This window comes from Ruditapes philippinarum, unplaced genomic scaffold, assembly GCF_026571515.1.
Source record: "Ruditapes philippinarum isolate M1 unplaced genomic scaffold, ASM2657151v2 ctg4493_1_1_1_1, whole genome shotgun sequence".
Lineage (NCBI taxonomy): Eukaryota > Metazoa > Mollusca > Bivalvia > Venerida > Veneridae > Ruditapes > Ruditapes philippinarum.
In genome coordinates, this window is record NW_026854849.1 from 101,636 (window position 1) to 115,979 (window position 14,344).

At 33.4% G+C, this 14,344-nt stretch overlaps 1 protein-coding gene across 1 annotated transcript; it reads right to left on the bottom strand.

The window, feature by feature from the left end:
* Positions 1–263: 263 nt before the first annotated feature.
* On the bottom strand, positions 264–11,244 carry LOC132741294 (excitatory amino acid transporter 1-like). The gene is made up of 11 exons (XM_060729425.1): positions 11,048–11,244; positions 10,173–10,247; positions 9,291–9,413; positions 8,078–8,162; positions 6,817–6,859; positions 5,685–5,811; positions 4,943–5,069; positions 3,884–4,117; positions 3,244–3,438; positions 851–985; positions 264–550 (listed from the first exon to the last, which is right to left on the bottom strand). Exons 1-11 carry the CDS (start codon positions 11,205–11,207, stop codon positions 331–333), a joined length of 1,524 nt encoding a protein of 507 aa, XP_060585408.1. The 5' UTR covers positions 11,208–11,244; the 3' UTR covers positions 264–330.
* Positions 11,245–14,344: the final 3,100 nt, after the last annotated feature.

A 14,344-nucleotide genomic window follows, 5' to 3' on the forward strand; every position in this document is an offset into this window, starting at 1 on the left:
TTAGTTATAAAGATTGTTGACAGGTTATATGGCCCTATATAAACGGCTGTTTGTAAATATAACCCTCGCCTAGCGGCTCGGGTTATATTGCAAATAGCCGTTTATATACGGCCATATAACCTGTCAACAATCTTTATAACAGCAAGCATATTGTTATTAGAGAAAAAAGTAAGATTTCTTCATGAATCGACAGCAGCCGTGTATATAAAACTATATAAACGTCACGATTATCCAATGAAAAGCGACGTTACAAACGTGCAGTATTATAAAAAGATATATGTTTACCACTACATGTATGCTTAATTCGTCATTTAATGACCGCACTAGCATTTACATTCTTGTGCCGATATCATAAAACTGAAAATCTTTGGTGTCTTTCTCAAAGCCATGATTAACATTTGCTTCCATCGTTCCAATGTTCGGATATGCCAGCTTTTCTTTCTCGCTCGAGTCTGGCGTGAGTTTAGGAAGAGAAGCCGCACAGAATTTATCCACGACCATTACCCCAGTGAGCTGGGTCAGTAAGTTGACAACACTTCTAGACCTATCCCTGTAAAAATATACTGCAATTGTTATTGTTTGAGTTCTAAATATTTGTGATAACTTCAAATGGAAGGGTTTTGATGGTGATTAAATTGTTGATTGGAAAATTGAATGCAACTCTCAAGGTTAAACTGACAAAGTCTAGGACTGTTGTCTGAATTCTTCCTTCTTGGGAAACAAACAATCCTTGAAGTAAACTTCAAAAGCGAACTATAATCTACAAAAGAAATACAGAAATTGGCATTTTATCACATCAAGGATAATGAGTGAGTAGGTAATATTGTAACTAAATCAAAACACAACTTACAGAAAGAATTCCAAAGCAAACAGCATAGCTGCGGCCTCTCCTGGTATGTTCAGCGCAGTCAGTAATATAAGTACAGTTACAAGACTCGCACCTGCTACCGACGGTATCGCCAATGCAGATATCCATGCCAGCAATCTATAGTGTAAAAGAGAGAAACGCCGTATAGATGATGGAATCTTTTTTCTTAGAACACACTTCTTCTGTATATGTTTGATACGACAACAGAAGGATATTCTTATCTTGTCCAAAAATGATGTTCCGAAGCTCAAAAGTACAAAAGGTATCTAGAATGATCTGTCCTGACTGCTTGAATGGAGAGCTATTATTGAAAGAATCCGCCAGAGGAGTACATGTGTTATTCGAAGACAAATGCATAACATTTCAAGAATATGCTATCAAGCTGTCATTTATCCAGTCCATTGTAGGTGAACATGTACTCTTAATCATCTTTAAAACGTTACAACACATTCCCCACAAAAATCAAGTCCGATGTCAGAAGAAATTTTGTATGGTGAATGTTTTAAACACTTAAATTATAGCTCTAAACAAGGAACATCGCAATGCGATGCAACCAGGTTTTCAGCAAAATATTTCATAGAAGCTTTGTCATGAAGGGGCATTTGTTTTTAATTGAACTTTTTGGAGGAATTATGGCTTTTTTAATATTCCTCAAACAAAAATGATTGAGAAATTTTATGTTGTCTATTCGCCTTTTTTTCCCAAATGTTTTAGAAAGGTAAACAGTACTTTATTTTTGCTTAATTTTTGCATTTTTGCGTCTCTTGTCATTTTCTTTTGTCAACAATATTGGCGTGTGGTGTTTTGTGCGATATCAAGAAAAGTATGTTCACAATTTTAAAAAAATACTTGAATGATGTCTTGGTAGAAACATGGGAATTTAGTGAGCGCCAGGGCACTTGATGACAAAGCTTCTGTGAAAGTTTGGTCAAAATCCATTGAGAAATGTAGGAGGAGTTGCGCACTGTACAAATTGTTCACTATATATTCTGTATAAGGAAAAAATATACAAAGGGCCATAATTCGGTCAAATATTATCCAATCACAAAACCCCGACAATATGTGCCAGGCACTTGATAACAAAGCTTCTAAGAAAGTTTGGTCAAAATCCGTTGAGAAATGTAGGAGGAGTTGTGCACAGAAGAAATTGTTCGCTATATATTCTATATAAGGAAAAAAAACAAAGGGCCATAATTAGGTCAAATATATACCAATTGCAAAACCCTGGCAATATGTGTCAGGGCACTTGATGACAAAGCTTCTGAGAAAGTTTGGTCAAAATCCGTTGAGAAATGTAGGAGGAGTTGCGCACAGAAGAAATTGTTCACTATATATTTTATATAAGGAAAAAAAACAAAGGGCCATAATTAGGTCAAATATTATCTAATCGCAAAACCCCGACAATATGCGCCAGGGCACTTGATAACAAAGCTTCTAAGAAAGTTTGGTCAAAATCCATTGAGAAATGTAGGAGGAGTTGCGCACAGAAGAAATTGTTCACTATATATTCTATATAAGGAAAAAAAACAAAGGGCCATAATTAGGTCAAATATATACCAATGGCAAAACCCTGGCAATATGTGTCAGGGCACTTGATGACAAAGCTTCTGAGAAAGTTTGGTCAAAATCCGTTGAGAAATGTAGGAGTTGCGCACAGAAGAAATTGTTCACTATATATTTTATATAAGGAAAAAAAACAAAGGGCCATAATTAGGTCAAATATTATCTAATCGCAAAACCCCGACAATATGCTCCAGGGCACTTGATAACAAAGCTTCTAAGAAAGTTTGGTCAAAATCCGTTGAGAAATGTAGGAGGAGTTGTGCACAGAAGAAATTGTTCACTATATATTCTATATAAGGAAAAAAACAAAGGGCCATAATTAGGTCAAATATATACCAATTGCAAAACCCTGGCAATATGTGTCAGGGCACTTGATGACAAAGCTTCTGAGAAAGTTTGGTCAAAATCCGTTGAGAAATGTAGGAGGAGTTGCGCACAGAAGAAATTGTTCACTATATATTTTATATAAGGAAAAAAAACAAAGGGCCATAATTAGGTCAAAAAATTATCTAATCGCAAAACCCCGACAATATGCGCCAGGGCACTTGATGACAAAGCTTCTGTGAAAGTTTGGTCAAAATCTGTTGAGAAATGTAGGAGGAGTTGCGCACAGAAGAAATTGTTTACGCCCGCCCGCCCGCCCGTCCGCCCATCCGCCCGCCCGCCCGCCGACATACCTCAATCTAATAACCAGTTTTTTCCTTCGGAAAACCTGGTTAAAAAGCTCTAGAATCTACATGTTTAAAAAAAATTAAGTTTTCTTTAAAGGACATGTTTCATATTTATGTATAAAAAGTTTTGTATATATTTACACCACTAGAATGATATCCGCGGCATTGACATCTCGCCCCAGAGTTTGTATAATAAAGAAACATGAGCACGTGATGTAAAGCACACTTCCGGCGCGTCCAATAGTTGCTGATAGTGGCGCCACCAAACGGGAAATCCGGGGATCGCAGTTGTTCTTCGTTTCCAAACTGTGAAAACTCTCGGGGAGAGCTATCATCCTAAATAATGGCAAATAAAACAGTTCATAATATTATGCGGAAAACAATTCATTTTATGTAATTTGTGTATGATTTTTTTTCTCTTGTTTTCCAGAATTCATAACAGTTGCTTTGCTACATTGCAAATTTGGTAACACTTAAATTTCTTTAGAATTTCTTAAAAAGAAATAAGGTTATAACAGTTCTTCATTTGTTAGAAAATATATCATCTATGAAATTGATTATACTCTTACTAAAAAAGAATTACCGGAATGTACGTTCTTTGTCAATATCTTAAATATTCCAACATGGATAGGCTATCTTAATTCCATTTCAACATGTATCTCATAAATATTCTAAAATGTACATCTCTATCACTTTTTGGAAAGTGGATTTACTACTAATGGGCATAGGAAAACAACCCACAAAACAACAACAACAAGAAACAGAAAAACACGTGACTTACGTGCTTGCCGTCACTATGACGATCATTATTGACGGGATGATCGTTCCATAGAATCTAAACGGATTGGCGCGTCTTACGACCAGGAACACTAGCGGTATGACAATAAACCCCCAGAATACAAGACCTACTTCTACCGTGAGGGCGTACATCCCTAGCTTACGAAATGTTTCCTCTACATCTTTTGTTGTAAGAATGGTTTTTGCGATTAAGCTTGCCACGCCGATTGGAGTTGACCTATAATAATAATAATAATAAAGACTTTATTTAACGATAGAACTCATTTGAACAACATGAAAGACGCAAAGGAAAAGTTATGTCTAACTCACGAATATATTATTGATAATAAAATTTTGCATGCGATTATGTGCAATGCATGTTATATGGATTTGTAAATTTTATTTGAAATAAAAATGAAATATCTGCCTGTTTTTGTAGTTGCATATTCTTGTTAATTTAAGATATACCGACATGTCTTTTAATAATACTTTGAAACTGCTAGATTTCTTAACATGCCTCTTTCTAAATTATTTGTTAATGTATGTCCGTTCACTCTTATATGGTGAAAACTACAAGTTTACCCTGCCTGCTCTATTCATGTAAAAATACAAGTTTTCAATTTTGAATAGTTCACTAATAGTTCTATGACTGGGAAACCGCAGTATATGCCAGACTTGACGATGATGTGACTGTATTTAAGTTTATTTATACTCGCCACTGGTTGCCCATATGGGCGAATCGTTCAAATGAATATTAGTCATTTTAAATTTTGGAGGATAGTGCAAGATACAGAATATAGAAAGATGCCCCAATACCAGAAACTTCTCCTGGTTCTTTAACGTGCTCAATCATATGTTTAAGCACTTGATATACGGGACCTCGATTAAAAGTCTCATCCAAAAGACTGATAAGTAATTTTAATTTTCTAGTCTCTTCAATTACCATTGAACTTTCAATTTTTATAGCCAAACATTTGAAACAAACACTACAGAAAATGCATGTTTTTGAAATATATAATAACTTCTGTGATAGTAGTATGAAATAATAAAACCATTACCATACCAAATAAGGACACGAAGGACTTTTAATATAATGTCTGTAGCAGATTTGAAGAAATTAAGAAATGGTTTCCCGTCCTCTTTCATAGCGGCGCCACCAACACCAAATACAACGCTGACTATAATCAGACCTGCATTGAAATACAAGTGTCAATAACTAACTCAACGCAATTATATTTAATGTCTATAAACAGTATATGCAAAAAAAGAAGGGGGAAATAGATAGACATCTGTATAAACAAACATAAAAAATAAAGAATTTACAATATGCGCACGTTCGCATGCTCTCTTTGGTTTGACATAGATATGTGTTCTAGTAAAATTCAGTATTTATATCTATTCGGGAAAATGGACGCTTAAATGTGAATGTTTCACTTCCATGGAAGATATTCAATTAATTTATTATGTGATTCATAACAGCAAACCAGAAAATTACTGTATAAAATACATATAATATGACGAACAATGAAGTCGATTTAATCATGTGGATAAACAGGGTATATATAATACTTCAAAATTATTAAATGATACGAGAATATTTCTGTCAAACTAGCATGAAAGCAAACAAAAAAGAGAGAAAAATAAATAAATAGAAATAATAACAAACAAAAACCAACAAAAAAGCACGTTTCTTATCAAGCTAAAAAGGTTTCATGACTGAAACCTTCCAGTATGAAACTTTTCTTTTTTTTAAATTTGCCCGAAGCGTGAAACAATGTCGACTATTATCTTTCAAAACAACCTACCCAGTACGTTTGTAGACCCTGCTGAACCTACGTATTTCCTTTTCAGTTCTTTAACAGTTTCTGTACTATTATGAGTTCCGTTGCTAGTAACAACAGTTTTCTCCTTATAGTCATACTTGGTCTGGGCCTAAATATAGTTATAAATAGAAAATGACGTGCAAACTCATTTGAGCCGCGTCACGACATAACCAACGTAATGCCTTTGCGACCAGCATGGATCCAGACCAGCATGCGCATCCGCGCAGTCTGATCAGGGTCCATGCTGTCCGCTTAGAAACCCTATTACAAGTACAGAAACTGATAGCGAACAGCATGGATCCTGATCAGACTGCGCTTCCGCGCAGTCTGGTCTGGATCCATGCTGGTCGCAAACGCATTACGTTGGTTTTGTCATGGCGCGACTCGATTTAAAAGTTGATAAATCAAAGTATTACTCTTTTGAATAAAGTTCATGGCGCCTGATTTTCATTCGTTGCTTTCAGATGTAACATAAATTGGAAATAATTTTTGTCGTTGATGGATGAGCGTTTATTATGGTGGCATATTTCTGCCACCAGATAACCATATAACTAACTAGTTAATTAAGAGGTTAACTAGTTACGTAACTAGTTAACCTCTTAATTAACTAGTTAGTTATGTGGTTAACTAGTTACATAACTTGTTTAATTTTTCAATTAATAAAAGATCATAATGGGAAATAAATGCATGTTAGTGCCTACAACTGCCATCCTTTTAATATTTTACCAGCTAACGCTTAATATTAAGTGGTTAACTAGTTACGTAACTAGTTAAACTCTTAACTAACTAGTTAGTTATATGGTTATCTGGTGGCAGAAATATGCCACCATAGAAATCGAAGAATCATATTTTTTTCGTGGAAAGTTATAAACTTTCATAGAAATTGCAATAAAAGAGACGGTATTCACTCTATAATTGTTCAACTTCGTCACTTTTCGCAAGAGGTTACGGAAAGTGGCGGACAAAGCCGAATGTTTACTAACTTTGCACAGAATCTATTTATAAACCAAAGATGAAAATGTCTGTCAAATGAAAGAGTCTAAAAATATGTTACACTTTTTAAAAGAAAATTATAAATAAAAAAAATTCGTGAGGTAATTTCGCAAAAAAATACCTGCTGAAAGCACGACGCTATTAGGTTATCTGGTACAATATTCCTGAAATGAAATGTATGACAAAAATATATAGAAGATAAACGAATTCAATCTACAGTAGAACCGGGTCTAAAGACCATCTCTGAATAACACAACATAAAATAAAGCCTGCCACTAGAAGTCTATACTTTTCGTTCTTATTGTACAATTTATACTGTAATGTTCAAAATATCCTGTTTTAATAGATGTGTCGGAGACTTACATTAAATACAGTTCTGTGGACATGTCAACAAAGTTCACTTTTCATAAAATATTTCTAAAGACCGGTCTTTGCAGACATGTTTGGCTGTATTATAGGATTAAAATAATACAATAAAAAAACATTTTATTTTTTTATTAATGTATACAAATTATGATATTATAAACTCAGGCAGATATCGACAAATTTCGACATTTTCCGTGTGTATCAAATTTCATATACTAGTCAGCCAGCATCAAAAGGACTAGATCAAGGCGAAAAATGACGAAGAAATCCGAAGTTATACGTAGTTGTTGACACGATTCGAATTTACATCAAATACATTTTTTTCTTAATTTTTTCTTAATCTTTTTGAAATCTATATTATTCATTGATCTAAAAATGTTTTCAATGTAAGTACTTAGTTAATTACAGTTCATTTTTCATGCTCGCAAAGTTTTAAGCTCCAGTTATTCTACACGGCTTTTTTAAACGAACATATACACAAGTAATCAAGTAATATCATGAATAGGGAAGTTATAATATATATTTTATATACACTCAAATTTTAAAAGGTTTTAAAGGAGCTCCACGAAGGCTCAACAGCCTTTAAGACGTAAAATTTGAAGAAAAAAATAGATATATCAAAATAATATATTAAATAATTATTGATAAATATATTACATAATAATATGTTCTGGGAAAACGGAAAGAACAAAAGTTTGCAAACAACTTATTGATACAGACCTAACAAAATGGCAAAAAGATATTTCCAATCGCGTCATGTCAAAAGCCCCCAAATTATGCAAAAAAAACAACAACCTTACTGTATTAGTCAAGTGATGAATACTGCAAAACCAGCCTCTAATCGCACATTACATGTAAAGTATTATTTGAATCTTAGTACATTTTTATCAATTTTGATTTTAGCTCATCCGGAGACAAGCATCTTTAAAGCTAATAAAAAAAGTATAAGAAAATACGACCAGTAAAAAGGTTTGCCTTATTTTATTAAAAACGTGTAATGGAAGCGATATATTTACCTTAGAAGATCAGCAAAGATATCTTCGGTCTGCATGACATTTTCTATTTCTTTATCTGGGTCTACATCTGTTTCCACACCTTCGCCTGCAGAATGTTTTACAATAAGAAGTGAATTCCAGAAATAAAAAGAGGTGAAAGTTGACATAACTAATGGAAAATTAGAGCATGAAGAGAAAAATGAAAGTTTTTTTGTATGAAGACATAATAGCTGATGAAGAAGGTGAAGACGATGTAGTAGAAACGCTAATAATCTTATTTTTTATTCTTTTTTTAAGCCGAAGAATCAACGCGAGTTTGAAACAACGTTGTATTACAAGCTTTGTGTTGCACGAATTGCTGATTTCACAAAAGAAGCTGTAATAGTTGTTTCTACATGATTTTTTGCTAAAACTTTTTTTTTCAAACTGATTAGGCGTTCCATAATGTTTAAGTCGATGAAAATAATTTTAATAATTAAGTGTTTTCATAATGGCCTTGTTATGAGGTTGAAGACTGTCATAATATAGTCTGAGGCCAAAGGTCATTATGAAAACACTAAATTTTTGACAATTTTATCAATTAACTACACATAATCTAATGAAGTTAAGTACTTAGTGAACAAAAATAACTAATGTGAAATTCCGTTGTTGTGAGGTATTGCAAATGAGATTCTTGTTTTCAAAATGTTCCGGAAACCTACCTTTCAGCAATTTAAAATGGCGACATTTTTCAATGAAAAAAAAGCAGATTCATAATGGCCAAGCTGGAAAGCCAATCAAAATTCTCCAATCTCATAAAAGCCGAGTTTTCTCATATAGGCAATGGCCTTGTTTTATGTTCATAATGTCGTGGTGAACTTCATATTAGCCTTACATTTGTAGTGAAAACGTACCTTATATTCAAAAGTTAATTAATAAAACTGTACAAAACTGTGTATGTATTCTATGCTTAATGTTTCACGCACCAACTATAATACTGTTTAAAATGTAAATTTATGTTCATAAATGATACTATATATTTAGCCTGGTATACATGCATAGTTTCTTTATTCCCGGTATTTGAATATCTTATATTTTAATATATTTTACACGCATCAAAATAACATGCAGTCACCGTAACTGATCGTCATATCTGGGTAAGGTTTTTAAAAGGGTAAACTTTTGATAATTGAGCAAAACTGATTTGAGAATATTTAAAAAATTTTAGAATTCCGGGGTATGATTGTCTTTATACCTGGTTTAATAATGTAGCTAAGGGCGGCAGCAATTAGTGGTGTCAGGAAGTTTGTCAACATTATAAACGCCATAGATGAGCCACTTACTTTACCATTTGTTCTTGGGTCCATTTTTGCCGTACCTTTAAAACAAAATTATAAGGTATATAACAATATACATAAATACATGTACAATTCTGTAAACAACACTTGTATTTGGTATTAGTAATTAATTTAATCTATATAAAGATCAATGGCCACCATTAAACTAATTCTGACTGAATAGTAAATATTTTACTATCACCGCTGTATTGTAGGTTGGAATCCCGCCATGGACTTTGGATTTTTCACCATATGGGGAAGATATCTAGCTAGTTTACAGAACGCCGGTGGTTCTACTTAGGTTTAAAGTTCTCATTGACCAGTTAAGATGGAAAACCATATTGGAAAGACTTAAAAATAAGCAATTCAGTGTTACTTAAAACTCACACCCAATGCTAAAATGATATATGAACATACACATACGTTTCTGAATAATAATACGTAGCTGGAAATATCTCGACATTTAAAAACAGGTGGATGATGACTGCAGAAACGCCAACGCCAATGATGCTAAGTCATCATGAGTTATCTAACCTACGACAATGTTTCACGAATTTTTCGCAAATTCACTTATAAACCGGAAGTCCATTGACCGCACAATCTTAACATTGTGTTAAGCGGCCGTCTGTCACACTATTACGGCATTCACTTGTGACATTATTAAAATTTAAATAATTTCAGCAGAGTTCAAGTACTATAGAACTCTTTGATTTTTCTTCCGTTCAACAACAACAACAACAGCAAAAGCTCGGAAATAAAAGGCCGCGTAAATTTAACAGTTTACAGTTTTCAAGGATTACCTGCGATTACACTACAAACAACCAGAGGTACAATCGTCATTTTTAGCATCCGTATGTAAAGTTCTCCTGGCATACCTTTGAATGTAAAACAAAATATGCCAGACAAAAGAAATATGTGACAATATGAATAAATTGAATTTAAGTATTAAAAGGTGGCATCGTGAAGAAACATTTTCGTAGAGATGGGCGTCTTTGAACTTTGAGCTTCTAGTAGCCTAATTTAAATGATTCAACGACAGACCAAATTTGTTGCCAATACCAGTAAGCCACCAAGTGAAATGTCATAATGCGAATTAACGGAAGACCAGTTCACGTCAGTTACTTTAATTAAAATAGAATGCTCAGCGTGAGAGAGAGAGTGAATGAGTGATGAATAATACGAGTCAGTTATCACTTCCTGTCCTTTTATACTTTGACTAATACATGCTTATGCATAAATGAAAGCATTATTTTTGTATCTTAAATAATTTGAATCACCTACTGCTTGAAATTGTTGAATACTCGACATATCTGTTTGTTTATTTCAGGTTTTCAAGTACATGTACATATTATGTAAAACAACTTTTGTTTTCACCCCATCAGTAATACCTGTTTGATTAGCGTGCAAAATGTAGAGAAACAATGCATTGGGCATGTGGTTTCAACTATATCCTAAAAGACTTTGGAATAGTGCTTTTAATTGTAAGGGATTAAAACAATCCGACTCCTGTATTGGTTGTCAAATACCAGTTTTAAATATTACCATATGATTGAAACGGAACGCTCAGTCGGTAGAACGGTAGATCGATGACTAGAAAGTAACATAGTTCGAATCCCGTTGCTTCTCTCCATCCTTTGTGTCTAGTTTGAACTTCATCAGTACTGATTTAACGAACCTATCCACATGATGGCACTAGGCGACGGATCCGCTGGCTCAACCAGGAGACCAATCAGGAAGCCAACACCGCATGCGACCAGAGTCAGTATCACTAACAAGTTCTGTTTCAACCACCAGTAACATTTCTGCCTGCACGTCTTGTTCTCTAGTTCATCCATATTCTAATGCAACTGAAAGTAAGCCACAATGTGTAAAGAAATGTGATAATGTTGTAAACATAAAATCGTTTGTTGTAAAACTTTGTGTCATCTTTTTTATAACGTTTGTTACAATTTGTTTTCTATATGAAAGCGTATTTAATCATTTGATGATAATAAAGACGTCTGGCTCTGCCAGACATTATCAATCAAAGGTTTGTGTTTGTGTTAACTTAACTGATTATGACACAAATTAACAAGGAGGAACGTCTACCGTGGTATCAGTTAAATATAAAAAAAAATTCATTAACAATTCTGAATTTAAATCTTTGCTGTGAAACACTACCAGTACAAAGAAAACGCTATTAATCAACTATAGTACAATGTACATTAAAAGTTAACAATTTAATTACAGTTCAACTGAGAGATTTACAATTTTATGCCTACACGTTGATAAAAATCTACAAGAGTTATCATAAAGGCAGAATGCCGCTTTGTGCTCCAAAAGTAACCCTATAAGGAAAAGACCGGCGACATGTTCAGGGTCCGTAGTCAACAGTACAAGCTGCATTTAGAGATGGACCCTCATAAAACACTAACTACAGTACTATATAGTTCCAAAACATTAATTATTAGGAAACACCTATAGTTAAATCACTGTGCAATACGATAACTGCGTGAAAATTTACTTCCATACTAAGACGAATAAGTGATTCGTAAACATTCATTATTAGCACTAAGATATACAATTTAAAGCATAGTTTGATTCCAGCATTGATAAGACCTTTTCCGTACCGAGCCAGCAATTTTCATATAATTTTATTGTGATTTATGCTTCCGAAGGATCACCCTTTCTCCAGATCTTAAAAGTCGTGCGTTAATTAAAAATCAAAGGGCTGCATGCTCTGTGGTATTTTCTGATCTTTCCTGTATATGTTTATTTTTATATACTATAATTCATCTTACGCAGCGACTGCGTTTAGATTTTTTTCTATAACAGTTTGAGATTGATAGATATGGAATTTTGCAACAAAAACTCATTTTTCATTTTTTATGACAGCCACACTTTATCCTTGCATATCGTGGCTACTTCCTCAAAAAGACACTTTAAAAATTGTTGCCTTGACTAGGATTTGAACCTTAGGCCTCTCACACCCTAAACGAGCGCGCTACCTCTGCACCACGGTGAAGTAAGACGTATGTAGCATGAATAAAAACAAATACATTGTAATTCTAAATTTGAGAATTTCCATTTCGTGTTTGTAATCTTTATAAATTTCGAGGTATTTTTTTCACGATAAACCTGTTGTTAAACACTGATGAAAATAATTTAGCGAAAATCTTCTCGCCAAAACAGTCCGACATGTATATATTCCACTACTCGACAGTCAGATTTATTTGTGTACTACGCTCTGGAGTATTCGGTAATCGACATAGCTAAAATAGCATTTTCATTGATTAAGCTTTACGGAAATAGTCGAACATTATTCATTGGGTAAAAAAGATTTTCATCCGCGAAATTTGTGATTGTAACCTCATATTTCTGTTGACTCTTCTAAACTTTTAATGCACTGTGATTCGTAAAATGTCTACATTAAAAATTATTCTTTCTTTTAAATTGCTGGTTTTTAAGCAGTTTTGAGTGAGAACTACTTTGCGTTGTTAGGTCTGTGAGGAAATTTTGTGTTAGACCGTGGATGTTAGCTATGTATTTACTGATCTTGCGATCAAAAAAATACAACAACAACGTGACAAAATGAGCTACGCTGCACGGGTTAATGAGTGACACATGGTACAATATTATTATATATGAATAACAGAACAAAACAACCCCCGGCCCCTTCCCCCCCCCCCCCCCCCCCCCCAATAAAAATCCAAAGAAAAAAATAGTCTGACACACATACCTTCAGCCAGAGACGCTGTATCAAAAGTTATAAACAATATTATTTTAGTAATGTAGTACCCGGTACAATCTACATTTTTGGTGTTATTTTCGTGAGGATATATTTCGACTTTTCTTCATTTCTGCAGTAGTCAAGGTCTTCAGTTAGAAGTACATTTAGATAGAATAGCATTTTAATGGTATATTATTGTTTGATTCGTAGTTTTATGTAGTGACTAGGTACTTTATATCAAATATCAGATTTCAAGATGCAGACGTGGAAACATTTATATATATTGTGCTGCAATATAAGAATTAAGTAGGACAAATTTAGTGCACGTGCAACGAATTGTGTCGAAAACAATCTAACAAGTAGGGTTGTCTCGCTGCGGCAGTTCTTTATATAATTTAGGTAACTTGCGTTTATTTTATTTATTTATCTTTATATCTATTTTTATTTTTTATTTATTTTACTATTGTTTTGGCGATTTAAAGCCAATAGGGGCAACATAAATTTGCGCCATCTTTATTTGGACGATATTACCATTAAAATACAACGGTCCGGTATGTTATAAATTTTAGTTGATCTTAGCGACCGCCTTAATGTTATGTCTATCGCAAAAATCTGTATCTGAAGCTACACATATTTACAGCGCATGCGCACATGAGTACAATTCGTTCATGGAGATATTAAGTTGAAAAGCGACAAAAAATGTAAAAGAGCATCAACATTGTCAAAATAAAGATGCACTGTCCTTTTCGAAAATATTAAGATGAAATGTTAGTAAAATCAATATTTTTCATTTCGTTTTATAAAAACTCATTTTAGTATGTACATTTAGCTATTTATTATACACTTATAAATAAACGAAATATTGAGAACTATTGATGAAATAAAATGCGTATTTTCATTTTCCGTATTCACAGTAAATCTTTTTTTCAGTGCAATGCAATTATTTTCCGGTCACTAGTGTCTTAACGGACCACTTTCTTATAAATTAAGCCGATATACAAAATAAAGGGAAGTCTTTTAAATTGTAGCGTCAAAAAAAGAAGAAATAAAAGTATAATAAACAGAACATTTGACTTCTACTATACATCTTGTGGTATGAAAATTGTTCATACCATTTGATGAAAATAAATCATTTATTTACAGAAAACCCTTGAATACTCTGTTAATATAACATATGATTTAAAATCAAGTAAGTGTTAAACTGTTTATCAGACGGTACATTGATTAACAAAATCACAAACAACATCTTAAAGTGAACTAGTC

What these genes read in the sequence shown, in the direction of transcription:
- LOC132741294 (XM_060729425.1), bottom strand. Translation starts at nt 11,207, where the DNA reads ATGGATGAACTAGAGAACAAGACGTGCAGGCAGAAATGTTACTGGTGG. An exon ending in TAGTGCCATCATGTGGATAG is followed by an intron (nt 10,248 to 11,047) that starts GTTCGTTAAATC and finishes TTACATTCAAAG; the next exon opens with GTATGCCAGGAGAACTTTAC. An exon ending in GTCCTTCGTGTCCTTATTTG is followed by an intron (nt 4,118 to 4,942) that starts GTATGGTAATGG and finishes TTATTATTATAG; the next exon opens with GTCAACTCCAATCGGCGTGG.